This window comes from Cibotium barometz, chromosome 41 (genome assembly GCF_041138505.1).
Source record: "Cibotium barometz isolate CiBa-2024 chromosome 41, ASM4113850v1, whole genome shotgun sequence".
NCBI classification, from domain to species: Eukaryota; Viridiplantae; Streptophyta; class Polypodiopsida; order Cyatheales; family Cibotiaceae; genus Cibotium; species Cibotium barometz.
Genome location: NC_141086.1, coordinates 40,565,668 through 40,592,767, shown reverse-complemented (window position 1 = coordinate 40,592,767; position 27,100 = coordinate 40,565,668). Strand labels below are relative to the sequence as shown.

At 40.7% G+C, this 27,100-nt stretch overlaps 1 protein-coding gene across 1 annotated transcript; it reads left to right on the top strand.

Annotated features, from left to right (window-relative positions):
* The first annotated feature begins 17,599 nt into the window (after positions 1-17,599).
* Positions 17,600-26,807, top strand: LOC147614948 (SNF1-related protein kinase regulatory subunit beta-2-like). The gene is made up of 4 exons (XM_086780254.1): positions 17,600-18,151; positions 19,257-19,429; positions 19,561-19,723; positions 26,241-26,807. The coding sequence occupies exons 1-4, from the start codon at positions 17,813-17,815 to the stop codon at positions 26,589-26,591; spliced, it is 1,026 nt and encodes a 341-aa protein (XP_086636380.1). The 5' UTR covers positions 17,600-17,812; the 3' UTR covers positions 26,592-26,807.
* Positions 26,808-27,100: the final 293 nt, after the last annotated feature.

The window sequence follows — 27,100 nt, the reverse complement described above, 5'->3', positions numbered from 1 at the left end:
ACTAGTCCTAAACCATAACTAAGTGTCTACAACCATTCATAACCCATTTTCATCTTAAAACCTCTCCACTTATAGCTAATATATTCTCTTAATTTATTTTACTCCAATTGACTGAAAATATCTAAATTCTAAACTTTTACCTTAATGATCCTCATTCACTTGTTTCCATACAAGGTGAGTTCAATTCCCCTATCATTGTAAGTAAACTTACGATGTGTGAGGTATAGGCTCAAATAGTTGAGTCTTCAAGTATACTCACCCAGAGTCAAGGGTTGGTTTCCCAAGATAAAATATCTTTTTATCAACTTTAATTTCTCTATAGTCATGGTGAGAATTAATTTTTCTTGAATGTAAGCACGAGAGTTTATGTCAATATGAAAAACAAATCTATTTGAAGCTCGATCTCTCCTAGCTTCCAACATAAAGCATTGCCAGGATCATGAAATGAAAAAGATCTCTCGTAAATTCTTCATAACATGTTCCCTAGCTAATCAAGGTCTATCCCGGATAGATATAATAGATACGGACTGAAGCACCACTAGCAAGATCTCTAATGATGGATCAGGCTCGAGATTGAGGTCCATAAAGTACTAACTCTTTCATAACTCCTAGTTCTCTAAAATCATGAGTGACAAGGGAAATGTTTTCCCTCAATATCTCTATCTGGGCTAGCAAAGGTATGGACCCATTTTGCAACCCCCACCACTTAGGTCCCTACTCACAGTGGCAATGGGAAAGTAGAGGTCCTCGAAATGTTTCCAGTCGAGCCTTGAAATCTCTAGAAGCAAGGTGCTAGACGGAAAATGTTATCATGTCATCCTCCATTGAAAGCCTAGAGACCCTCGATAGACTTGGCCTTAGTGAGAACCATCTAAAAAAGAAACCTAGTGACAACACTATAAGTTTCAGTTTTTTTAAAGTCCAAAAAACTATGGGCAGTAAGAGACCCCTGCCCCCCAATTCTAGACTATAAGGTAGTAGAAACTATTTTATAGGGTAGAGTGACTCACTCAATGCCTCCCCTACAATTTCTATGACAAAGTAGCTATCCCATTGTGGCTCCCCAAGGCTCAACTGGTAAAGTCCTCATTGAGAATTATAAGAAATTCCTCCTAGTTAATCAAGCAATTTCTATCAACTTATTATTTCTACTACGATAGATTTTTCTAGACCTTTGCACATACATACACATAGTTGCCCAAATCCATGGAGATTGAGCCTACACCATCTGATCCATGGTTTAGCCTACCACCTGCCTACTCAGTCTGCAGGTATTCAAGTATATGCAGCCACTCGTCTAAACAAGTACACACACACTCCTCTAACGATATTTTCTTAAAGGAAAATAAGTATCTTAATATATTCATAACTCAAATTTACATGTAAGTACTTAACAAAAACCTGCATGAACCATCATAAATCATCATAACCAAAGAATTTCCAACTCCATATATTTGGGAATTACACATTGAAGTCACTTGAGAATTACACGTCAAAGCCTATGTCTCGGAATAATTCTGTCGAGCACTCGGCTCTAACACTAATGCATGGAACCTATATCCAAGTCACTTATTGGGAAGAAGTTATCCGATACAACTAGCTCCATCTGTGATTCTCAGTTCCTCATCTGATTCATTGAAGTGACATTCTTCATTTGAATAAATTGGCCTTCGATGAAGTCCCTTCTTATGTCAGGATTCTTGCCAATTGTTGTTGAGTAGGACCTATTCATGTATGCTTATTCCCATGTGCTTTTTATGCTTTTATGTATATTTAAGTGCTCTTATATGAAGCAAATATACATGAAGTACAAGAATTGAGTCATATAGACTCTTATTGAGTTGCTCTTATTAAAGTAGCCACTTGTTGGAGAGGCTTGAAAGAATTTCATCGACTTGCGAGACTTAGATAGATATCTTCACAAAGGATTGTATATCATTATATTGTGAAGACTCTAGCTTTGTTTAGAGAGACTTGCAATTTTGAAGAAAAAATCCAGGCAATGGGTTGTACCATTGACCGGGCTTACACCCACCATGGCCCCCCCATCCCAGAGATATTCCTGGGAAAGTTGTCAATGGTGAGGCCTTGGTGCAAATATCCTCCAATGCATGAGTATGGATATGTACTCATGGAGCAGCTGCTACATTAACTTAGCCAAAAGAATAGTAAGCTATAAGCTTAACAAAGATGTAATGGCTATTGAAGATCGTTTGGAAGTTGCTTGGGATATGCTACCATTTTTAGGTAGGCCATATATGTGACTCCCTTGTGTGTGTGTCTCTTTTTAGGTAGGCCATATATGTGACTCCCTTGTGTGTGTCTCTTTTTTGGATTTTTTTTTTGCTACCACCTTGTGAGCAACAAGTTCTTTTGGCTACTCTCCTTTATGAGAGAATAGGTTCTTAAGTCTTCCGCGTAGCTTTTACACTTATAATTCACATCCGGAGGGGTGAAAAGAGCATTGTGAGTTTGTCTTTGATGCACTCATAAGTCTCCGTTTTATACAGACATGGGAATTGATTCGTGAATTTGTGGTTCAAGTGTTATCGAGGTAGTAGGTACAGCTTCTGGCTAGTTACCATTGGGGTTGATTGAGCACATAAGCTCTTGTGTATTTATTGAGTGGCTTACTTGGTGTTTCTTGGGTTTTCATTCTTGTCGAACTGTAAGTGAAGCTATTGGGGTTGAAGTCAGTGGTGGTGAGGCTTTCTTCACTTTGTTTGATTTTGGCAACCATATGATAGGATTACCATCATAGTATCCCTGTTGAAGCACGTACACAGGCACCCATCTTTGATGAACATTATAAATTGGTGAGACTGATGCCTTTGGTGCTGAGGTTTTTATCTTTGTGCAAGCTTAGGGGACTTTTTAATGCACTTGGGAATCCAAGCTTTGGTATTACCTTGGTAGTACCCTTGTGCTTGTAGTAATCTTTTTGGGTACCCATACTTATTGACTTGTTAGATTTATTTAAGGAACTCGCATAGGCTTTTGTGGACGACGGTGTTATGGAGTGCTTTTATTTTTCCTTGGCCTCTCAGTGCTATATTGAGGAAGAGACTTTCATGAACGAGGCACCCAAATTGGATTGGTGCCTTCAGAGTAGCCTTGGACTACAAGTAGCTGCTTTTCCACCCATATTTTGATACCATTAAGATACCTTGTTTTGGTTGTCATGGTGGAGTTTTCTTTTTGAATGAAGCAGACGAAGTGGGGTACTCCTTCACATCGGTTGGCACTAAGATTACTATTTTGAGACTCATGGAAGTTGTTGACGCGATGAGGCTAGAGTCTCTTGTGGAGTGGCTTTTGATGATGAGGCTGTTGAAGCATGCATCCGTCTCCTTTAGTGAGGTTGGTCGATGAAGAGGCATTGGCTTTAGAGCTTTTCCCTTGTTTTTCTGATTAGATGGTTGCACTTAGGGAACTTTTTCAAGAATAGATGTGGATTGTGAGGTTGTGGCATTGGACTTTGTTGGTGAGGATGGAGTTGAGGGGATAGATGCTTTATCGGAGTCGATTGTTGATGTAGATGGTAGGTCATTGTGTAGAGGGGCTTTTGTGGAAGAGGCTTGTAACTTTTTGCATTCAGCATCATAGAAATCCATTAGGGTTGGATCCTCTTCCTGGCAGTATGGTATTGTCAACTTTGTGTCGTTGACCATCATGATGACTCTGTCACTAGCAAAGCACAAAGGTGCTTGGGCAACAATAGTCCATTTATGCCCCAAGATCAAATCTTCTTCCAACACATAACCACAAAAAACTTGCAAGTAAGAGGGTTAGTTTCAATATATATTGTATGTTAAAAATACCCCATGAAAGTACCCCAAACATGGCATGTTCAAATCTTGTGTAAATGGAATTCTTTCAGGATGAGCCGTAAGTGTTGGTTGACCTAAAAAATTCCATAACTTGAGGGTCATCAGATTTTGCTCTCGTGTTGGATAAAGCTATGCTTGAATTGTGGTGATCTTATTGGAAAGTTCCAATCCAACCATAATTCTTGGGATATTCTCCGTAAGATATGTTGGAAGTTCCAACTCTTCCAAGGTCTCTTCCTCTCAGAATAGCAATTGCACAATGCGAGGAGTGTTCAAGGTGACTGTTTGCATGATTCATCAATTGAATACGAGTCACGTATCTAAGTTCCACCCAGGATGGCGTCATACTCAAGAGCATCTAGGGTAACATGGAATCTAAATTTCACATTTTCACCGATTGTTTGAGTAGCATAGCTAAAGTAACCTGGAACTTCAATGTTTTGTCCATTGGCATCTCTGAAAAGACCATTATCTTTAGGGATGATTTTAGGTTGTCTCCCAATGACACCCAAGTGTCTATTGTCACACTAGCTCGAGGGCTAATCAACGTGCGTTTGTGCTTAACATCATTGTCGATAGGGAAATCCAACCATACTATGATAGAATCTTCAAGAGGAACCATGGATGCTTCAATTTTTGTTTCAGCTTCAGATCCCATTTTGATTTCATATTCCCATTCACTTTCATCCTATTTTTGGCTCTCAGCTTTTTCAAGAGTACCCAATGTGTACAATGGAACACTTGGTCCTCTGACAATTCTAAGTGAAGTCTGTTTGGAGACTTGTGAATCCTCACAATCCTGTTCTATGTAGCTCTTTATGTCTTGGTATAACTCATGTTTAGCCTTTAGAGATCCAAGTCTTGATGCTACGCTCTTCACCCCATGAGAGAAGAGCACTCCTCCAAATGAGGATTTGAGACTGCTATAATTTTAGAAGGAATTCATCGAATTTCTCACGTGCTTTTTCAACCGCATAATTCTTGCAATCTATCTCTAATGACTCTTCTGTAGAGAGTACGTCTTCCTCTTGAAAGGGGAAGCAGTACTCCTCTGGGTTTTATATTTTGGTTGCTTTTTTAGAATTAGCATTATGAGGTTCAATCACAACCAGTGATCTTGTATGACAACAATGCTAAGCATGCTCCCCTAAGCTTGCATTTTGCGTTTCACATATGTCATGTAATCATGATTTTCAATTTGGGATGGTTGGGTGGGTTCTAAGTGAAGTCTGTTTGGAGACTTGTGAATCCTCACAGTCTTGTTCTATGTAGCTCTTTATGTCTTGGTATAACTCATGTTTAGCCTTTAAAGGTACAAGTGTTGATGTTACGCTGGCTTCACCCATGAGAGAAGAGCACTCCTCCAAATGAGGATTTGAGAGACTGCTATAATTTCAGAAGGAATTCATTGAATTCCTCACGTACTTTTTCAACCGTATAGTTCTTGCAATCTATCTCTAATGACTCTTCTGTAGAGAGTACGTCTTCCTCTTGAAAGGGGAAGCAGTACTCCTCTGGGTTTTGTATTTTGGTTGCTTTTTTAGGATTGGCATTATGAGGTTCAATCACAACCGGTGATTATGAGGTTCAATCACAGCAACCGGTGATCCTGTATGACAACAATGCTAAGCATGTTCCCTGAGTTTGCATTTTGCGTTTCACATATGTCATGTAATCATGATTTTCAATTTGGGATGGTTAGGTGGGTTCTAGTTTCTTGATTGGTCTATTTGGTGCACTGAGTGACAAATCAGAACTTGTTTCATCCTCACTTAGCGACGTACTAGAACTTGTTTCATCTTCTGACTTTCTTTAGATCGTCCAAGATTTCATTATGTTTGCCTATGCGACAAGAATTTACTTTATTTTTTGCTTCTTTGTTCTCTGTCTTACCCATGGGTTTTGTGGTTTGAGTGGTAGCCTATGAGGTGGATGCTTCTGCAGCATGTGTAGCTTTTTGCTTGTTTAGGTTTGTGTCCTCAATAGGCTCCTTTTCCCTATCCTTTAATTCAACCTTGGTGTCGATAGTTTGTTGCCCCTTGTTTTTCTTGGGATTAAAAGGTTTTGGTTTCTGCTTTAAAGCATGTTCTTCTATCCATTTCGAAGTGTCCTTTTGCATTATTTTTTATTATTTAGACTCGTGCCTTGGCTTGCATGTAAGCACATTCAAGGGTACCATAGACAATTGTTGTTTTGCATACTTAAGATGTTAAGAGTTATATTTTGTGAGATAGGTTACAGGGAAGCAACTCGCCTTGGGTAATCTTGGCTGTGATCGATGCCACATCATTCACATAGGGGTTGCAAGATGTCAGTGATTGTGGGCATGGAAGTATTCCAAATTGTGCAATCTTCCACCTTGTGAGGTCCACGACAATAAAAACACTCAAGTGTTTGCTTAACTGCTTCTTGAGCAATTTTTACCCTTTGGACTGTTTCTGTTTGGTGCATGGGAGATGGAGGTTTTGAGTTAATTGTAGATGAATTGGGACATTGGGATGTGTTGTGACCAAAGGTTTTGCAATATATGCAGTACATAAAAATAGGCGCTTTGTACGCACAATGGGGATTGGGATGGTCGTAGTGATTGCACTAGACACAAGGCATTTTGCTCATCACTTGGAGAGGCATTAAGGATGTTTGTTTTTGGAGGATCTCATCCTCTCCTAGAGATGTCGGTTGGAAGTTTTTACACAAGGCTACATAGAATTCAGGGAATAACAATTCCGAGATCATTTTTTCTTTAACCATTTCTTCACTTGGTTTAGATAAGAAACATCTTGTATCATGATCATCTTCCATCATGTTATCATCTAAATGTATTGCTTCTTTACAACATTGATCAAATGTTTTCGGATTGGATACAATGATCAAGTTGTGTAAGTTGTTATTCTTTAAGCCCATCATGAAACCTGTCTTCAATTGAGAACGTTTAATTTTTTCCATGCCTCACATCGTGAGTCCAAGAGTTTTATCCGAAGGATAAACTCTCTACTGATTTCGTTTGGTTTATGCTCAATTGAATAGAGTTCTCTTGCTACACTCCATTGATCACCTTGCCTTGAGAAGCCATGGATAAAGGTTGTTCTCAAAGTCCTGAAGTTCATCTTGATCGCAGGCATCATTGTGATGAAACATCGACTAGCCTTTCCCACTAAGCATAGGTTCAACGCACGTACCTTGGTGGGGCAGTTTGGATTTCCAAAGGCTTCGCATCTCTGTTCAAACATTTGTATGAATTGAACAAGATCAGTTGTTCCATCATATTTGCCCATGATTTTGGAAATCTGTACAACCATGTTTTGGTATGGGTCACTGAGGCCATGAGTGAGTGCTCTTGTGGGGGTAGGGACTCACTTAGTCCTTGGGCAACCCCCCTTTCTAGATTAGTCAATATGTCCAAGGTATGAGCATCTAGGAGTTGAAGAGGGTTGGTACCTATAGGATTTATGGAAACGTTAGGCAAAGGACCAAAGCCCTGTGTGGGATTGAAGTGACATGGGATGTAAAACCCGATGACATGCTTGTTGTTAGCATGGCAAATGGTATTGGGAGTTGCAGTTGGGGCATGGATCTTACTGGCTCGAGGATGTCAGCCATTGGGTTCAGTGAGGGTGTCGGCCCATGTAGTCTCGCCATTGTCGCCATGTCTTGACGCTGCCAATTGCTCCTTTAATGAGCAAGTATAATTTTATTTTATTTTTACCTTTTAGGTTTTATTACAACCCGTACAGCCTCAGGAGGCCTAGCGTACTCTTCGATGGGTCAAACGAGTGTCCGTTTGCCCTAATTAACTTAGGCGTTACACGCACGTGAATGACCTCTTAGAGATAATTTTTCGAAAAAAGTGCATGCTAGTAGCATCCCAGATGGAAGAGGAGGTCTCAAAACCTATTTTCCATCACTATTTGAAGATGAAATTTTTCCCCAGGAAGATTTTCCCTGTTTCACAACCCGTTTTTTAAGGTGTTCCAAAAGGAATTCGAAAAAACTCTGTATAAGAGAGTTGTAGTATTTTTGGAGTACTACAACTTTATCTCTCTGATTTTTCGTGATTTTTTTGTTTAGACCCTCAAAAAGTAGCCTGAATATGGTTCACAATCATTTTCACGCTGTTTTGGGAGATTTTGTGCAAGGACCGTTTTTTGCCTTGATTTTCGGGTTAAATTTTAAGGTTGCTGGTCGGAGGCCAAAATGATGGATTTTGCCCTCGAATGCTCGAGACCAATTTCGAAAAGCTCGATGTTCGCTTTCAAATGAGTACTAGAGAGCATTCATCAAGTTCACGGTTTAGGAGATACGAGCCTCCAAACAGGGCTATTTTCCAGATTCACGAAGTGAACCAGTAGGGTGTAATTCACGCGACATGAAACGAACTTCACGAATTTTATCAAATTTCATTATTATTTTTTTCGCGAGGGCTGTTTTACAGTGTGAAAGTTCAAAAATGGTTCATGGCTTGAAACATGGGGCTCACGAAAGTTTTTTTTTTTGCGTGAGGCCTTAAGGCATGAAACCTTAAGGTGTGAAAGTTTATTTTATTTTATTTGCAAAAAAGGCAAGTGGGAATCAAAAAAGTCACCCTTTTATGACACCCCCTTACACCCTTCATAAATGACCCCCAAAATGGACAATTTGACAACTCATTGGCATCTTTTCATTCAATGCTCATTAGTCTTAATAAGTTATGTTAAAAAGTGCTTAAGAATTAATCAAAGATTAATTCTTCCACTAATTCTTTTCCCTTTTGGACTAACCACTAATCACTAATTAATTCACAATATTGAGCAGAGCATGGAATTTCTAAGCTATGTGCATCAACTAATATGTAATTTAATCTATAATTAGAGATTAATTAAATTCTTAATTCTAATCTCCTCTTTATGCAAAAGAGAGCCAAATTCCTCCAATTGATGAAGAAATTGATGCAATTAGATGTTTTGATGCATCTAAATGCTCCCAAAACACCCAAAAACACTAAAAACACATTTCTAATCTTTTTGCCTCTTAAATTGGATTAATCACCTTTAATGATAAAAACCAGTCAATTAAGAAAGATTAATCGATTTCAAAGGTTTTTTTATACTTTTTCAATGATGCTACTCCTAATACTTTCTGACACCCTAATGCATACAATTCAAACAAAAAACACACAAATCAAACAAAAATTAATGATTCTAGCTCTATGTTTAACTCTAAAGAGAGCTAAAAATTACATTCTGAGTTAATGCATACAATTCAAACAAAAAACACACAAATCAAACAAAAATTAATGATTCTAGCTCTATGTTTAACTCTAAAGAGAGCTAAAAATTACATTCTATTGCATTGTTTGATGTAATGGTTACAAACTAAACCTAATACACGCTATGTGCAAGCCCTAGGAACATTAAAACCCACATTAACAACAACAACAACAAAACAACAATTTAAGCTAATGATTAAGCAAAAAGCATTCTTTACAAAACAAAAAAGAGAGCTATTTCTCACCAAATCACACACAAATCTCCATCAAATCCACATCTTTTTCATGGGAAACCATTAATCAAGACAATGGACAATGGGCAATGCGTAGATTAGAGAAAAACGATGAAAAAAGCCAAGGGAAAACTCCCTGGCAACGATGCCAAAAATATTATAGCTTACCCTAACCCTCCTTGAAACATATCCAATAAGAGATTACCTGGTGAACCGCAACTGTCATGAGGATCTTTCCAATGGTCGAGCTCATAAACCTTGAGGTCTCCAAGCTCTTCAACTCCTTGAGAAGAAATTCCACCATGTCTCCTATGCAAGCGTTGTCACACCGCCGCGTTGCACTACGAGTACTCGTCCCTTCTCTCACCTCACATCACTAACACACACTCACTAGCATGCATTAAAGAGAGAGATTATCAAGAGGATTATAAAGAGCAAGACTCTATTGCACAATGGGAGAGTTGTTTGTATTATGAGAGATATTCACTGATATACATGGCCACAAGTGTTCACACTCACTTAAACTGTGGCCGACTGGGCACTTTAGGCTCATAAGAGGCCTAATGCTATTACAATGACTACTCTCATAATATATCCATGAAGTACATCACTTGAGACTTCATCCTAACTCACTACCACATGCTCTTAAAGCGAAAATCACCATAAGTCCATAGGACCATTACGAGCGCCCGTCCAAGTTGTAGATTTGGACAGCATTGCTTCATATCTTAAATGTATGACCTTTTGTTATATCTATCTTGACTCCCTATAAGATAATGGTAGTAGCTCTTGTTAAGCCTAAGAATTGGTTAACAAGAGGTTGACTTCTTGATCTTTCTCTAGGTTCACTCTTCCAATAAGGGACAACTCTCTCTCTAAGACTAAGAGAGGCTTGATTTAATAACTCTTCAATCTTGGATATTTCATTAACAAATTTTGACCTTTTAATAAACCTTGGGTTATTTCATCCTAATGAGCCTATCTCTACTTGTTTGTAAGCAATCTCATTGCATGATACCAATCCATTAGCATTTCATTATTGTAAGTCCAATGCACTAGTAAAGCATTCTTCAAGTTAACACAGTTGTGTTTTGCCTTCAAGCACTAGTAGTTTCAACATCACGGTTGTTTTAAGGTCTTAAGTTATGTCTGATTGACACATTACTTTAAAAACTAACCCAAGTAGAATCCTAAGGTCAATGTATATTCCAACTTGAAGTGAGAAGTGGATAAGCATCCCTATGTAAGAAAAATCATGTGAATGGTTCTCTCAATTTGTGAGTTGACACTAGTGCTTTCAACATCACGGTTGTTTTAAGGTCTTAAGTTATGTCAGATTGACACATTACTTTAAAATCTAACCCAAGTAAAATCCTAAGGTCAATGTATATTCCAACTTGAAGTGAGAAGTGGGTAAGCATCCCTATGTAAGAAAAATCATATGAATGGTTCTCTCAATTTGTGAGTTGAACTAAATGTCAAATTCAATGTTGAGGTCTCCTTTGTATCAAACAATGTGAGACCACAAGAATACTAAGCTTAAGAATCTCCTTTCTAAACCCCTTTAAGGTTAATAATTTAAGGATACGTTACGTTCTTTTTTCTTTTATTTTGACAATAGAAAAATACACTAGAAGCTTCATACAAAAGATGCCACACCTTCAAACCTAACCAATCTCTTATCTTAAAATAATTACTTTCCTATTTCAAGGATATGACTAGGACACAACATTAATCCTCCAAATTCTTGATCGAATATTAGTCATAGCTTTTGAAGATTTACATGTGAATCTCATAATTAAGAGGTCTTCAAACTATTATGTAGTAATTTTTCAAAACATTTTTAATGTTACCTATACCTATATAAGTCAACTATCTAGTGGTCACTTAAATCTGAGGCAAGGACCATAAGTTTCTATGAATAATTTCAATGAGCCCCGATCCTAGAATTTTGCCACAAACCCTGATCCTACAATTTTTCCATCTTTCTAGAGATGGAACTAAGGCTATTTCTCAACACTTGATGTCCACCTCTTTAATCTTCTAATGAACCGTGATCCTAGAATTTTTCCATAAACCCTGATCCTAAAATTTTCCCATCTTTCTAGAGATGGGGTTGAGGCTATTTCGTAGCACTTGACACCCCTTTAGTCTTCTAATGAACCGTGATCCTAGAATTTTGCCATAAACCCTGATCCTACAATTTTTCCATCTTTCTCAACACTTGACACCCCTTTAATCTTCTAATGAACCGTGATCCTATAATTTTTCCATAAACCATGATTCTACAATTTTCCCATCTTTCTAGAGATGGGACTGAGGCTATTTCTCAGCACTTGACACCCCTTTAATCTTCTAATGAACCTTGATCCTAGAATTTTTCCATAAACCCTGATCCTACAATTTTTCCATCTTTCTAGAGATGGGACTAAGGCTATTTCTCAGCACTTGATACCCTTTAACCTTCTAATCTTCTTAATCACCAAAATCATACTATGTGGTTAGAAGAAATCCCAAGTTTATAATTTCTAACCCCACTTTAGAAAAAAAGAAAGACAATAGCAATCTATGTGCTCCTAGGCTTGAAAAAGAAGCACTCAAACTCAAGAATTAATGTGTTTCTCCTTTTAAGTCCTGGTAGACTAGAAAGCCCACTTTTTGTTTCAATAATCTCACTAACTTATTCATGTTTCATTTTTAATTCAGTATGAGCTTAGACAATATAACTTAGAATCACAAGGAGACATTGGAAGTCAACTTTTCCTAAGGTGTTTCCTATAGTGTTCTCGAGAAATCCCACTAGTGCACTCTTAAATTAACTTTCTACCCTTTTATATATATAATTTCTACCCAACTAGAGCTTGGGGGTTAATGTACGTACTCTCTATCCCTTAAAGAAAACAAGGCAACTTTAAAACATCTAAACACCACATGTGAACTAGGTTCTATATATGTAAATCTCTTTCATTCTCAACTCTAAATCTCCAATTCTAACGGCAACCATGCTGCTAAATCAAAGTTTAATTTATCCCAAATCTCTTCTTAAAAGAAACCGAACAATCCCAAAAACATCTCAAGGACCATGACCAGTTCTAGTTGGGAGATATGGCCGTCCCTTTTTCGATGGTTATCTTGCAATATTTACCTTGCTAGATTGGTATAAACTAATCCATTTTTACCTTCTTAATTACATCAAGATTAAAGGCTACAAAGCATGGTTTAACTAACGGGCTTTCAACCCACAAAACGAAGCACGAATAACTTTAAGTCCATGACTAATGTATAGCTTTATGAAAACTACCCTTTTGGAGTTCAACACACAAAAAAAAAATGCAAGCTCTCTCTCTCTCTCTCTCTCTCTCTCTCTCTCTCTCTCTCTCTCTCTCTCTCTCTCTCTCTCTCTCTCTCTCTCTCTCTCTCTCTCTCTCTCTCTCTCTAGGAGAGTGAGGAGAAGACATGGGATTTATCCCACATTACCTGGCTCATGCAAGTAGAGTGATGGGTCTCTTCTCCTACCCTACTATAAAGGGTAGAAGGGCCACACACGTCTTTCATTTGGAAGAGAGGGAGAGTGAGAGCGGGCTGGCAGCCTCCTCTCACGTTGGTTGATCTTCCTTAGTCTATGGTTTGGTAGGCTCTCGTACCCAAATTTTTGGATCCATTTACATGCTGAAAGGGCAACAACTCCAATTGAAATCTCTGTTGTCTGGTTAGGAGATGGGAGGCCATTTATAGGGCAAGAGTGGGAGTTCCAAAAAGAAGAAGAAAGTAGCCACTTGGTGGCTCCCTCATGCTCTTTGGAAAGAGATGCTCATGGAACACAGCTGGAGGTTTCTTTTCTTGATCTCAACTTCTTTTTTTTTAAGAATTTTCCTTTAACCTTATACTTTTAAACCAATCTAAACCTTAGGTACCCAATTAATTAAAATAAGGGGGCGCACATGCATATATTCTCTTCATTATTTTTAGAAGCCCACACCCATTGGCCTTATTCAATGAGGACTCCTGGTTAATTTATGATTCGAACCATGGGAATTTGCAACTTGTCCTCCCAAGATATTCCCCAAATCCCATTTAAATAAAATTTGTCTCTCCTTATAAAATTGACACATTTTCTAATTTACCAAGTTCGAGAATCCCAATCAGAATTTAACCAAGTTTACCAAGTTTGGGGACCTCGATTCTTTTCTAGTGTTCTCAAAGGGCCAAGAGAATAAATTATGATCACATGACCCAAATCAGAGTTTGAATGTCCAATTTTCGCCATTTTTTTAACCTTGACCTCGTCAAAGTTCCCGTTGAATTTGTAACTTCAAAAACATAGTTCAAAGGGGATCCAAATTGGAAACTAGGCACATATACATATTTCTGAACTTAGGGGGAATTATTCCAAATGAATACTTAATCAATTCAATAAATTCTTTTTATAAGCTTATTTTCTCTCTCTAGAAAATTTAACTCCAAAAGATGATTATTTACACATTTGAGATACTCTTAGGGAGGGATCTTACAAATATTCCAAGGACAAATGTACAAGTTTGTGCTCTCCTTATAAAATTTAAAGTTTCAAATTCAAAGTTCCTGTTAAATTTGTAACTCCAAAAACATAGTTCAAAGGGGGATCCAAATTGGAAACTAGGCACATATACATATTTCTGACCTTAAGGGGAATTATTCCAAATGAATACTTAATCAATTCAATAAATTCTTTTTATAAGCTTATTTTTCTCTCTCTAGAAAATTTAACTCCAAAAGATGATTATTTACACATTTGAGATACTCTTAGGGAGGGATCTTACAAATATTCCAAGGACAAATGTACAAGTTTGTGCTCTCCTTATAAAATTTAAAGTTACAAATTCAAAGTTCCCGTTAAATTTGTAACTCCAAAAACATAGTTCAAAGGGGGATACAAATTGGAAACTAGGCACATATACATATTTCTGAACTTAAGGGGAATTATTCCAAATGAATACTTAATCAATTCAATAAATTCTTTTTATAAGCTTATTTTCTCTCTCTAGAAAATTTAACTCCAAAAGATGATTATTTCACATTTAAGATACTCTTAGGGAGGGATCTTACAAATATTCCAAGGACAAATGTACAAGTTTGTGCTCTTATGTGACTAACATTACAAAGATAGAATAAGCTCAAAAATTCATTTTGCAATATGCTTTTCAACTGATTACAAAGAAACAACAAGATTTCAACACCTTAACCTAGAATACAAAAAAACTACCAAAATTTACACAATTTAAATATTGCAAGGCATAATAATATTATCTTTAAATATCAATAAATACTTTAGAACTGAAAAAATTACTTCGACAAGATGGAAAGAAAATAGAAAAAACAAAAGGCTTATTTTTCATGATCAAGATAACCAACGATCTTTTTAAAATTAACACAATCTATGTATATTTAATTATGAAAGTTGTTCATAGGTATATATATCCGCAAATAAATTATAATTTTTCAAACATTACGAACACATGATGTGAGTTGGTTAAAGGTATAATTGTTCATGCATGATTATAATTAGCATGTAATTAGTCACTACAAATGCACTTAAAATCCACTAAAGGAGATTAAGCTTCACATTCAAGTTGTTAAATCGCCCACATTAGTGCCTAATCTTGCAAAAGCATTAGAAAACCTTGGATGCAAAAGTAATGTTCTATAAGGCATGATCAAAATTTTCATCATCTTAAAGGTTTTCATAAAGGGTGAAATGAGCACACACGTCTAAATGTGTAGATACAAATTTATGAGAATACCCAATTATATACTTGGTTAATACTTTGGTGATAGGGTCACATGAAGTTTGAACTTATACATGTAGGTAAAATATATGAGCATGTAGATATATGTATATAGGCATTGATATGTATACACCAAAGAATACAATAAGAGGGGAATCACTTGCAAATAAGAAAGCCACTTGAATCAATGTAAAGTGTTTTAAGTAAATGAAATTTGACTTATAATATGATTATGAAAATTAAAAAAAGTATGGTCAAGATCATCAACTAAAAAATGTGATTCACTTATATTGTGTGTAAAAATGGAAGTGAAATGACACTCATATCCAACCTATCCATTTTACACTAATGTTTGATTTAGGGTGTCGACTAGTGCTATTTTGCCTCAAGTATGCCGACACTGGTTTGCCGGGATAATATCTTAGGAATTCTTGGGTTTACCGAATTCACTGACACTTGATCTACCTTGCACCACGTGTAGATTGAGTATGTTGGGTTTGATATTGTTACCACGTGATGGTTTAGGAGTTTATCGAAATTGAAAGTGCATGATGGATCTTGGTGTTTGAGTATGTGTAAAAGATATTAACATTTGTTTAGGGATCAGTGGGTGATGATGATAGACATGAGACAACTGAATAGTATGGATGAAATTATATTTCCCAAAAAAATTGAGTAGAGTGTACAAAATGATTAGCAGTTGTTTAGTGATCATCACTGATAATGATGACAGACATGAGAGAACTAAATTATATGGGTGAAATTATATTTCCTAGAAAATTTGAGTACAAAGCGTACAAAATGATTACAAAGAACTTGAGATTTGAGAACTCATTGTGTCAAGTCAAGAACGAGAGACTCAAATGAGTAAAAAAATAAGTCCACCCTCTCGATGCCACATGGCACTGCATGTTTCACACCGCTACCTTCTTGTTATCCAACTCTTCTATGTTGTTCCATCTGCTCGCACTCAGCTTGCCTTTTCAATTTCTCCCAGGAGTGCTCTATCATGTCATTCCAACCTTTGTCCAACTTTTGCTTAGCTTGTAATAACCGACTACAAAAAAATATATCGGCCTCTTTTTCTGATGACTTTTCATTGTAGTTAAGAAAGCTTTGTTTAAAATGAAGTCCAAGCCTCAATGCTTATCAATGTATTAGAAATAACGAAAATGCCCCTTAATATAAAAAGGGCAAATTAATAATAATAATAAACCCTTTTTTTGTTTGCTCAAGCAATCAATGTGTGACAACTCTAGTTTATCAATGCATGGAAGTGTATTTGTGTGAAAAAGTACATTCTAACAATAATAATAAACCCTTTTTTTGTTTGCTCAAGCAATCAATGTGTGACAACTCTAGTTTATGAATGCATGGAAGTGTATTTGTGTGAAAAAGTACATTCTAAAAGTAAACCAACCCACACCACATGTGCATTATGTGCATGTTGCATCCACAAGCAAAGTTATCTCTAATGCGAGAGAGTAGGCAAGCATTAAAAAAGGGCTTTACTTGAGGAGGATATGCCAAAATAAGTTTCAAATACAAAGATTAGGAGGCCCACTTTTTTGCATTATCCAAGACGGGAGTCTTATCTTCATTGTCCACCACGAGGGGAGACTCATCTTCATTGTCCAAGAGGGGAGAGTCATCCAAGCGGCCCACGTTTTTGCATTATCCAGGCTCATTATCCAAGAGGGGAGACTCATCTCCAAGGAGGGAGGCTCATTATCCAAGAGGGGAGACTCATCTTGAAGAGGGAGACTCATCTTCAAGAGGGGAGACTCATCTTCAAGATTACGAGGCCTACTTTTTTTACATTATCAAAGAGGGGAGACTCATCTTCAAGACTATGAGGACCACCTTTTTTGCATTGTCTAAGAGGGGAGACTTATCTTCATAGTCTTGTTCTTTACAAAGCCTTCATTTTCATTTATCACTCGTCATAGTACATAAAGTGATCGAAGTTAGCAAGTAATAATTTTGTTATTATTTGTTATTAGGAAGAACCTTCAATCCATCAAGATATCATCTTTGCTTGGATAATTTTTAATCATGGTGAATTGATTTGCTATTTTCTTCTTTTCATCATAGTAAATTTTTTTGGGAAGTTTTGAGAGTTTTCTAATAATCAATAGAAGCTTGATCACAAACCTTTCTATTGGCACTTTTGGAACAAAAGTTATGTAATGAGTGCATGTGTGCATGAGAGGCATGAGTATGCATGTGGTTTCATATAGTGGTATAAATGTGGAGGTTGGTGTATGCATATGGACATACCAAACAGACATTAAATGTTTATTAAAATAAATACATATTAAAAGATTATACGGCCCCATGATAAACATTATACAAGGTTACGAGCTACGTACCCGTACCCAATTTCCCTTTAAATTTCCAACTTTTAATTGCAACTTTTCTTATTTAGTCCGACATTACACACAAAAACTACCATAAAAATACAGTGACTTGCTCCACAAACTTTCTTCACTGGTTTTGCTAATTTTTATCTCATTTTGGCTAAGGATGTCATGTTGCTTTCATGTTGATCATCATCTTCTTTTTGGCTTGTCATCCATCACATTTCATCATTTCCATCAGCTTCTTCTTCCTTCTGTCTCCTTCGCGCCTGCCTCGTATCGAGAGTCTGTTTTTCAGTAGGCTTTCATCCCAAGCTTATTATGGCTTAGAACGAACTGGGCCTTTCGAACCTTCTTGGCGTGAGAGTGATAGTTTTGGATGGGCAATGCCAGTGCGAAGGATGGAATCCTCGAAGAAGCAGCAGACGGTGGCGTTGCTGCCGCTGCTGCAGACGCTAGGGTAAACGGATCCTCTGTGCTGCATGAAGTGGCAGACATGATCACGGAAGGGCAGCTGGTTTCTGCAAACGCAAATGTAGTTTCTCGCTATCAGCAAATTTCTGGCCAAGCAGCAGCAGCAGGCGGAGGAGGTCATGGAAGCTCTCCGTTTGACAACGGTGATGTCCGCATCGGAGCTTCGGAGTCATCATCCATAGCAGCCGCACCATCAGAAAGCTCTGGCATGGCTGCAAACTCCCCTTCAATCATAACAACGCAGGTATTCCTATGACCTTTTCTGCATAAGTAGCCTTTTAGGTCTTCAATTTTTTGCCAGGGAATGGCGTTTTGCCCTGGTAAGGCCCTTTGATATGATTTTTGGCATGGAAACCCATCGTGTGCAGGTCACCAAGGCTTGTCGGAAGCCTTTGGTATTCATTGGCTTTGTCTTCGCTCTTGAAGCAAGGGGGGCTTGGGATCTATCCATACCCGTCTTCACTCCTGAAGAAAGTGGCAGCTGGAGGACTTGGAATGTGGGGAATTGTCTTCCATAAGACTGCCAGACATTTTCATCATGTAGGTGGGCATGACTGGGCATTGCCACCTGGGAAACTGTGGCAGCTTTCCCAATGCTTGCATGAAGCCATACGTCTCTTCCCCCCCCCCCCCCCCCCCCTCTTCCGCCCCCATCTAAAAGTGCCATGTCAGATGTGCTCCATATCGTGGAATCATTTGTGAAGCTGGCCTTAGTAATTCATCATCCCTTGTAACATTACATATAAAAGACTCGTAACTCCTTTGAAACATTGCAAATAGAAGATCTGAGACAGTGCCATGTTAGACTTGCTCTCTATGTCCAGGCATTCTTTGTGAAGTTGGGCATAGTCTCTTGAAACACTGCAAACAGAACTCAATCCTTTGACTTGATTCAAGCTTTGGTTTGCCAAGCGCATGAATTCAATTGAGCAGTGGGAGAATGAAACCCTAAAGAAGGGTAAAGACACACAATTGAGTTTGTAGTTTAATATATGGTTTGAGGTGGTTCTTACGTCACTGCACATTATACACTCTTATTTCAAAGGAAGCTGCAGAAAGAATGGATTCTCTGCCTTCATGATGTTAACCTTTTCACCTAAATGTTCGTCTGCTACATAAATTCTTGTGCCACACAAAATTGTTTAGAATTGTAAAACAAATAAGACACTTTCTTAAACCCCAGGATAGATTTTGGAGGGGGTGGATTGTCACTAGTGACAAACCCCCAAACCCACCCCCAACCACTTTGCATTGTTCGAGAATCAGCACAAATGCGTTTAGCTGTTAAATTGTAATTGCTTGATGAAGGCCCTCTACATATGATTGCAAGAACTCCTTTGCATTTGCAGCTTTTCCAGGTTCCAGTGTGCTTGGCTGATGAGCTAGTACAAACATGGATGTACCCATCACAGAGCAACAACATTGAAACACAGCCCGAGAGTAAGATTCCTACTTTGATTGAGTGGAAGCATGGTGGCTCCGATATCTCTGTGGAAGGATCCTGGGATAATTGGAGCACAAGGTGAATATCCTCCTTTCGTGAAAATTCAAGAGAGAATCTTCTCTTATTCTGGTAATCTATACATGGTACAAGATACATTGTGTAGTTTAATCCTACCAAGCATCATCTCCTTTGTTGTTGCATGTAAACAGAATTCCGTTACAAAGAACAGGAAAAGACTTTACTCTTGTGAAGTTTCTTCCACCAGGAGTGTACCATTACAAGTTCCTTGTAAATGGAGAGTGGAGGCATGCACCGGATCTGCCACATATGTATGACGAAAAGGAGAAAGGCATAAATCTTCTTGATGTACAGGTCTGTTTAGCTCCTGCTGCACAACAATTTTCCTTTAGGGTAGAGATAAAAGTGTGGATCTATCATGAAAGCCTAATTTTATGACCAATGTTATGAATGTAAAAATTTCGGCGAACAATCTCACAATGTAGTAGATTTTTAAATATATTTATGGCACACGAGAAGCGAAAACAGAAATGGAAACGGCTTTTCGAAGGAAGCCAAAATGGGGAATGCCATAGTGAACAAAATGCAAGTAAAGAGAGGAGGGAAGGAGAGGGAGGAGCAGGAAAAATGCATGTAAATGTTAGAAAGATTGAAAGGAAGCATCTGTACTCTAGCATTATGTGTTTGTGACCCGATGTTGACTTGGCACAAGTCCATTCTCCATAAGGCTCTGGAAACGCTGATAAATAGAACATCATTGAAGGAGCCTGCGCACGCTGGTCGCCCCTCCCCCCTCCTTGCGCATTCCTGTACCAATGCTAGCCTCCGCCCTGCACCTCCCCGCCCTCACCCAGCCATTCGTGCCCCACCTGTGTTCGTCCCCCCTCTGATGCACAGCCACCCTGTGTCCTTCGCCAGCCTTCCTCGGTGCCCGCCTCCCTCCTCTTCCTTTCGCCGCCCAGAACGATAGGGCAAGTGTTGGAATCCCGATCGACAGCCGCCTTGATCCCCTCGATGAAGGACCTCAGTAGCTGCATTTTAGAGAGAGAGAGAGAGAGAGAGAGAGAGAGAGAGAGAGATCGAGTTTCATGACCACAGGTGGCATGTCGACCCTCCCCCGGCCAAAGTGGCCAGAGAGAGATTATGGAGTTATGGTTATGGGAGGGCCGACCACTGATGAGATTGCTGTAGGATCCGGGCGAGTGGCATTGGCAGGATCCCTTCGCCTGACAGGATGCCCCCGACATCCCCTTTTTTGAATATATTGTCTGTCTGGGCCGCAAGATTTAGATGCCAGAGGATGATAATAGGCCAGCGGCAGCAGTACATTGGCAGATGCAGGACATCCCCATGCGTTTCCTCTAGGATTTTTGGACATGGCTGTGGGACATCTTTGAAAATTACTCTTTTCCTTTGGGAGATAGCTCACAGGAGCTTGGTAGTGGGCACCTGGCTGGCAGTTGGAGGTTGGCCGGTGCTCTATTCTAGGTGTGGACACCCTCAGGAGTCACCTTTGGGATTGTCCCAAGGCGCAGCAGGTATGGCAGAGGATCCTCCGCATCGTCACCATGGACCATGCATCAGCCTGCACCATTAACTGGTGGGCAGTTGCCTGGGCCATTGAGTCATCACCAGCCCTTGCATATGAGGAGGCAGGACAGGACCTCGCCCTTCTCTCCTCTCACCGCAGGATCATGACAGCCCTATTTTCAGCAACCCCAAAAGGGAGAAGTACCACATGCACCTGTCAGAGGTGGGAGATCATTAGTAGCATTACCGCATGGCACGTCTGGCGTGTTCACACAGTGAGGCCGTTACACTACCTGCTGAGTCCATCCAGAGCATATGGACAGACACTATTCACACCCTTGGTGGCCCTTGGGAGAAGCTGCGAGGCGGCTTTGAGTGTATGCAGAAATGCCAAGAGGCTTTCTTGTGGATTTGGGGCGGTGGTGCTTTCCTCAGGGTTAGAGATGGCGAGGTTACTTGGCATTACAGGCCATCTGTTTGGCTCCCCCCCACCCCAAAATTGTACGAGGGCCATGTACCTAGCCATCCCGGCTGCAGTTTGGTAACTAATGGAAGGATCTTTTCTTTGAAAAAAAAAAAACGCTGCTAAATAGAACAAATCATGAGGTTGGGGAAAAACGAGGGGTAACTAATGGAAGGATCTTTTCTTTGAAAAAAAAACGCTGCTAAATAGAACAAATCATGAGGTTGGGAAAAACGGGGGGCTGTGATAGTAAACAAAATGCAAGCAAAGAGAGGAGGGAAGAAGGAGAGGGAGGAGAAGCATGTAAATGTAAGAAAGATTGAAAAGGAAGCATCTGTACTCTAGCATTATTGTTTGTGACGCGAAGTTGACTTGGCACAAGTCCATTCTCCATAAGGCCCTGGAAACAGATCATAGGAGGAGCCTGCGCACACTGGTCGCCCCTCCCCCCTCCTTGCACGTTGCTGCACCAATGCTAGCCTCCGCCCTGCACCTCTCCGCCCTCAACCAGCCATTCGTGCCCCGCCTTTGTTCGCCCCCAGCACTAGGTGACCTACGAAGGAGCCTAGAGGGTGCTGACCATACGGTGCTTGGGCTCTGGGTCGCGCGTCCTTTGCCAGCCTTCCTCGGTGCCCGCCTCCCTCCTCTTCCTTTCGCCGCCCAGAACGATAGGGCATGAAACCGGCCTCTGGTAGAAACTAAAGTGCGGTAGACTAGCAGTCACCCTTCCACTTGTAGTCCAGATATAAAAACAAATTTGATTGGAGCTAGAGTGCCCCAAATCTGAAATAAAACCGACACCTGTTGGCCCCAAAGCTTGGCGCCCCTTGCGGTATTTCTTTATTCAATTTCAAAAAGATGTAAAGCTGAATACAACAAAACCAGCCAAGAGTATACACCTGTATGTCCAATCTGGCAGCCCACAATACCTCTTAGCACAGAGGCTTCACACACAGATCTGTGTCCCACAAAAGCAATACTCTGTGTTCCCCTCTGATCAGCCAAGACCATTCAGCAGGACAGCCTTGAGCACACATCTGGCATATCTCATGTACATGGTTCCACAACTCAGCACAAACATACATCCACTGCCCAATCTGTGTTTCCACCCTTTCAATCTGCCATACCCTCCTCTCACAAGGGGCCAGATAGTACGACTCTGCAACAGACATAAGCCAATGGAAAGAAAGATAGAAGGACAAGTTTAGAGCTTACCAAATCAGCTCGTGCTTCTGCACTTGCGAAGCCAATCGTACCAATCGGTACTTGCCTTCTTGCAACCACTTGTCTGATGTACCAGATAACTCTGGGAAAGCTTAGCCTGCAGGTGGAGATGCACTGTTCCCTACTGTTCAGGTCTGAACAGATTTGCAACCAGCTGTACCTGCCCGTACAGGTCAGTAGAACACTACTATACCTGTCCGTACAGTTTCCACAGGTGCCTGTACTGTATTGGTCAGTACCCAACAGCAGCCGCCTGTTGACTGTATCTGTCCTGTCCAGCACCGCCTGCAGCTGTCCTGCCGTACGACTGTACCAGCAGTCCACGTGGCAGCTGTACCTGCCTGCGCTGCCTGAAACTGCAACTGCAGTCGCCTTCAACAGCCAGCAACAGAGATAACAGCCGCCTGACCTGCTGCAACCGTACACAGTATCTGTTGTCTGTACAGAGCTGTACGGCCTGGCTGTACGGACTGTTCTTCAAAAACTCCAGCAAAAACAGCAGCCAAACCCTATGCAGCAGTCGACTTGGCTTCCCCCCTTCTCCACGCTTGAGAACTTGCACGTTTTTCAAAAAACTAGAGAGAGAGAGAGAGATGAGACTCCAAAAGTGGAGTTAACCCCTCTCCAAAATTATCCTAGGGCCTCAACTTTAATAAATATTAAAGTTCCCTAGGGGCCACTTAGGCCTAGGGGCAACCCATAGATAAAACATTAAAATATTAATGTTCTAGTTCCCCCCTTCACCCCTGGAGATGTCCACACATCATTCTCTCTGTCCGGGCACCCCAAATGTGAATCTTTTAATATTTTTGCTCCGCAACCACCATGCCCACACTTGTGCTGTTCCATTTTCACAAGGTCATGACAGGGCAAGTGTTGGAATCCCGATTGACAGTCGCCTTGACCCCCTCGATGAAGGACCTCAGTAGCTGCATTTTAGAGAGAGAGAGAGAGAGAGAGAGAGAGAGAGAGAGAGAGAGAGAGAGAGAAATCGAGTTTCATGACCACAGGTGGCACGTCGACCCTCCCCCGGCCAAAGTGGCCACAGAGAGATTATGGAGATTATGAATCATGATTATGGGAGGGCTGACAAATGATGAGATCGCTGTGGGATCCGGGCGAGTGGCATTGGCAGGATCCGGATCCCTTCGCCTAAGAGGATGCCCCCAACATCCCCTTTTTTGAATATATTGTCTGTCTGGGCCGCAAGATTTAGATGCGAGAGGGTGATAGTACGCCAGCGGCAGCAGTACATTGGCAGATGCAGGACATCCCCATGCGTTTCCTCTGGGATTTGTGGAAATGGCTGTGGGACAGCTTTGAAGATTACTCTTCCTTTGGGAGATAGCTCACAGGAGCTTGGTAGTGGGCACCTGGCTGGCAGTTGGAGCCGGTGCTCTATTCTAGGTGTGGGCACCCTGAGGAGTCGCCTTTGCGATTGTCCCAAAGCGCAGCAGGTATGGCAGAGGGTCCGCATCGTCACCATGGACCATGCATCAGCCTGCGCCATTAACTAGTGGGCAACCGGTTGCCTGGGCCATTGAATCATCACCAGCCCTTGCATATGAGGAGGCAGGACAGGGCTTCTCCGCTCTCACTGCAGGATCATTGCAGCCCTGTTTTCAGCAACCCCAAAAGGGAGGAGTACCACGTGCACCTGTCAGAGGTGGGAGATCATTAGTAGCGTTACCTCATGGCACATCTGGCGTCCTCGCACAGCAAGGCCGTTAACACTACCCACTGAGTCCATCCAGAGCATATGGACAGACGCTATTCACACCCTCCGTGGCCCTTGGGAGATGCTGCGAGGCGGCTTTGAGTGTATGCGGAAATGCTAAGAGGCTTTCTTGTGGATTTGGGGTGACGGTGCTTTCCTCAGGGTTAGAGACGGCGAGGTTACTTGGCATTACAGGCCATCTGTGCCGCCGCCCCCCCCCCTGCCCCCCCCCCCCCCCCCCCCCCCACACCAATTGTATGAGATAGCCTTCCTCCAAGAGCGGCCGTTCCCATCTGTTTTTTTCTTGTCGCTCGTGCTTGAGACGGGGGCATGTACTTAGCTGTCCCGGCTGCAGTTTGGTAACTAATGGAAGCATCTTTTCTTTGAAAAAAAAAAACGCTGCTAAATAGAACAAATCATGAGGTTGGGGAAAAACGAGGGGTGAAAAAAAAAACGCTGCTAGATAGAACAAATCATGAGGTTGGGGAAAAACGAGGGGCTGTGATAGCAATTGCAATCGACACAGCCACTGTTGATTTCCGTCTGCTCTGGCAAACCCTTGATTTGCGGGGATTTTAGGTGACACCAAGTGCCCCCATGATCCCATTCTATAGTCTTGTCTATGCTGCTCCTCCAACCTAGCTCAAAACTCCAAATCAAGTTGTAAAAGAGAATAAGATGAAGTTGATGTTAGAATGGCTAATCATGAAGAGGAAATGCGGAGAGTCACCTTTCCTTTCTGTGAATAGACAGAATATTGGGATACCTTGTCATTCATCCCAATTGACCAAAGGCTACCTAACCTTCAAGCCTTTTGTACAGTTTTTTCCCATCTTGAATGGGGTGTCTTACAACCATGTCCCCACTTACACTTTTTGCGCTCAACTTGCTACACTATCGAAAAACATTAGTGAATAATCTATAAACAAAGGAATGAGGAGAAAGACCCTCCAAACGCCAGTCGTTGCTACTTTTGTGGAAAGAAGGGTTTCTTGGCCAAGGATTGCGAGACCAAAGGTAAAGCCCAGGCTAGGACCAAGTTTTCAAAGAAGGGCAATGATCATATACAGGATGATGATTCTGATACTTCTAGCGTCGCCAAGGCTGCAAAAGCCAGGGAGGACCTGGATGGTCTGCTTCTATAGTCATACAAATAGTTTCCCCTCGTGTGCTTCCAGCTACAGGAGGCTTGTGGGTGGGAGAGGGGGTTGTCACAAGCTCGGACTTTTGGTGCATGGGACAGTGTGTTGGAGTTCCAAGCAGGTAAAAATATCTGGCGAGACAAGTTCCTTTTGGTAGCTGGAGCTATGGATTGGACTATTGAGGGTGGCAGTTTGTTTCGAGGAGTGAGGTTGGCAGGTACTCTTTCCGCGGTGTATCCGGTATCTGTAGTAGTGGAGTGTCCACGGTTGCATCTTCGTCATCTTATCTTTTTTAGACTTTTTTTGCACACTATGGGCTGCAGAGGGGTGTTAGAATATGTGCATCTCATGTGTTGTGGGATCTGGTCTTATTATTGGTGCCTATGTATTTTTTCCATGTTTGCTAGGTCGTGGGTTGCTGTTGGCCAGCTACAGTGCTCCTTTATAAGGGCCTCCCCTCCTCACTTGTCATTCATTGAATCCATGCACAAGCACATTGTTTGATACCCATCTGCTGGCTGGTATGGCCATTGTAAAGCCTCATTTTATAATACAAAGATGTTCATTGTCTGATATATCTCTCTGTCTACCTCTCCCCCTCTCCTATGTTTTGATTCCGCATTGTGCAACTTTATCAAGCGTGTCATGCATTTTTCTCTCAAGGATCTTAGAGTGAAAATGCCTTAAATTGCTGTGCATGGAAAACCATGACTTGGCAGCTAAAAAGATCCCCTTTCATAGAGCCCTCGAGCATTGTTGTGCACAAGTTGTAATTGTATCTCTTTCTTTTTGCAGGGTTATGTTCCAGAAAATCTTAATGGTGTTGCGGAATTTGAGGCTCCAGGGTCACCTGCATCCAGCTATGATAACCCTTTTCCTGGTCCAGAAGACTACAGCAAGGATCCACTATCATTACCTTCTCAGCTGCACCACAACAACGAACTTGAATGCTTACACCTGAGTTCAACACTAAACGCAAATGCTGGCTTTACCAACTCGTCAACGAGACCTCAGCATGTGATCCTGAACCATCTTTTTGTTGAGACCAGAAAAGCTGCATCCAGCCCAGTACTGACCCTTGGCTTCACCCAACGCTTCCGCAGCAAATATGTCACTGTTATTCTGCACAAACCTGTGAAGAGATGAAGTCCAGTTGCAACAAGACCCATGTTATCCACTATGATGGCGAATAGGGGGAAACTGGTTCCTAAACTAAGATGTCCTTAGAAAATTTGCACAAGGGCCTTTGTGAATTGTATAATAACATCAAAGGGAAACAACATGCAACAGTAGTACAATTATTTGTTGTAAAAGAGTCAAACACACACAAATGGAAGCACTTCATGCGAACAGCTTTTCTTCTGTCTGGTCTCTTGTGACTATGTTAAAGTGCACTTTTCTTATGTGTATGGAAAATTATTGATGTAGAGGTTGAGTTTGTATATGCAGTGGGCACTTGTTTTTGGTGTGTTGAATTGTATTCAAATTGCTGCTTTGCCAATTTCTTCATGTACCATTGGCTCTGTTCACGAAACTGATAGTATTATCAAGATTGCCGAAAACACACAGTTATCTCCCTCTTCTCTCTCCATCTAATCATTGCTTTTGCATTAGTGCTCTTAATCAGTAGGCTTAGGGCTGGACTAAGTTAGTCA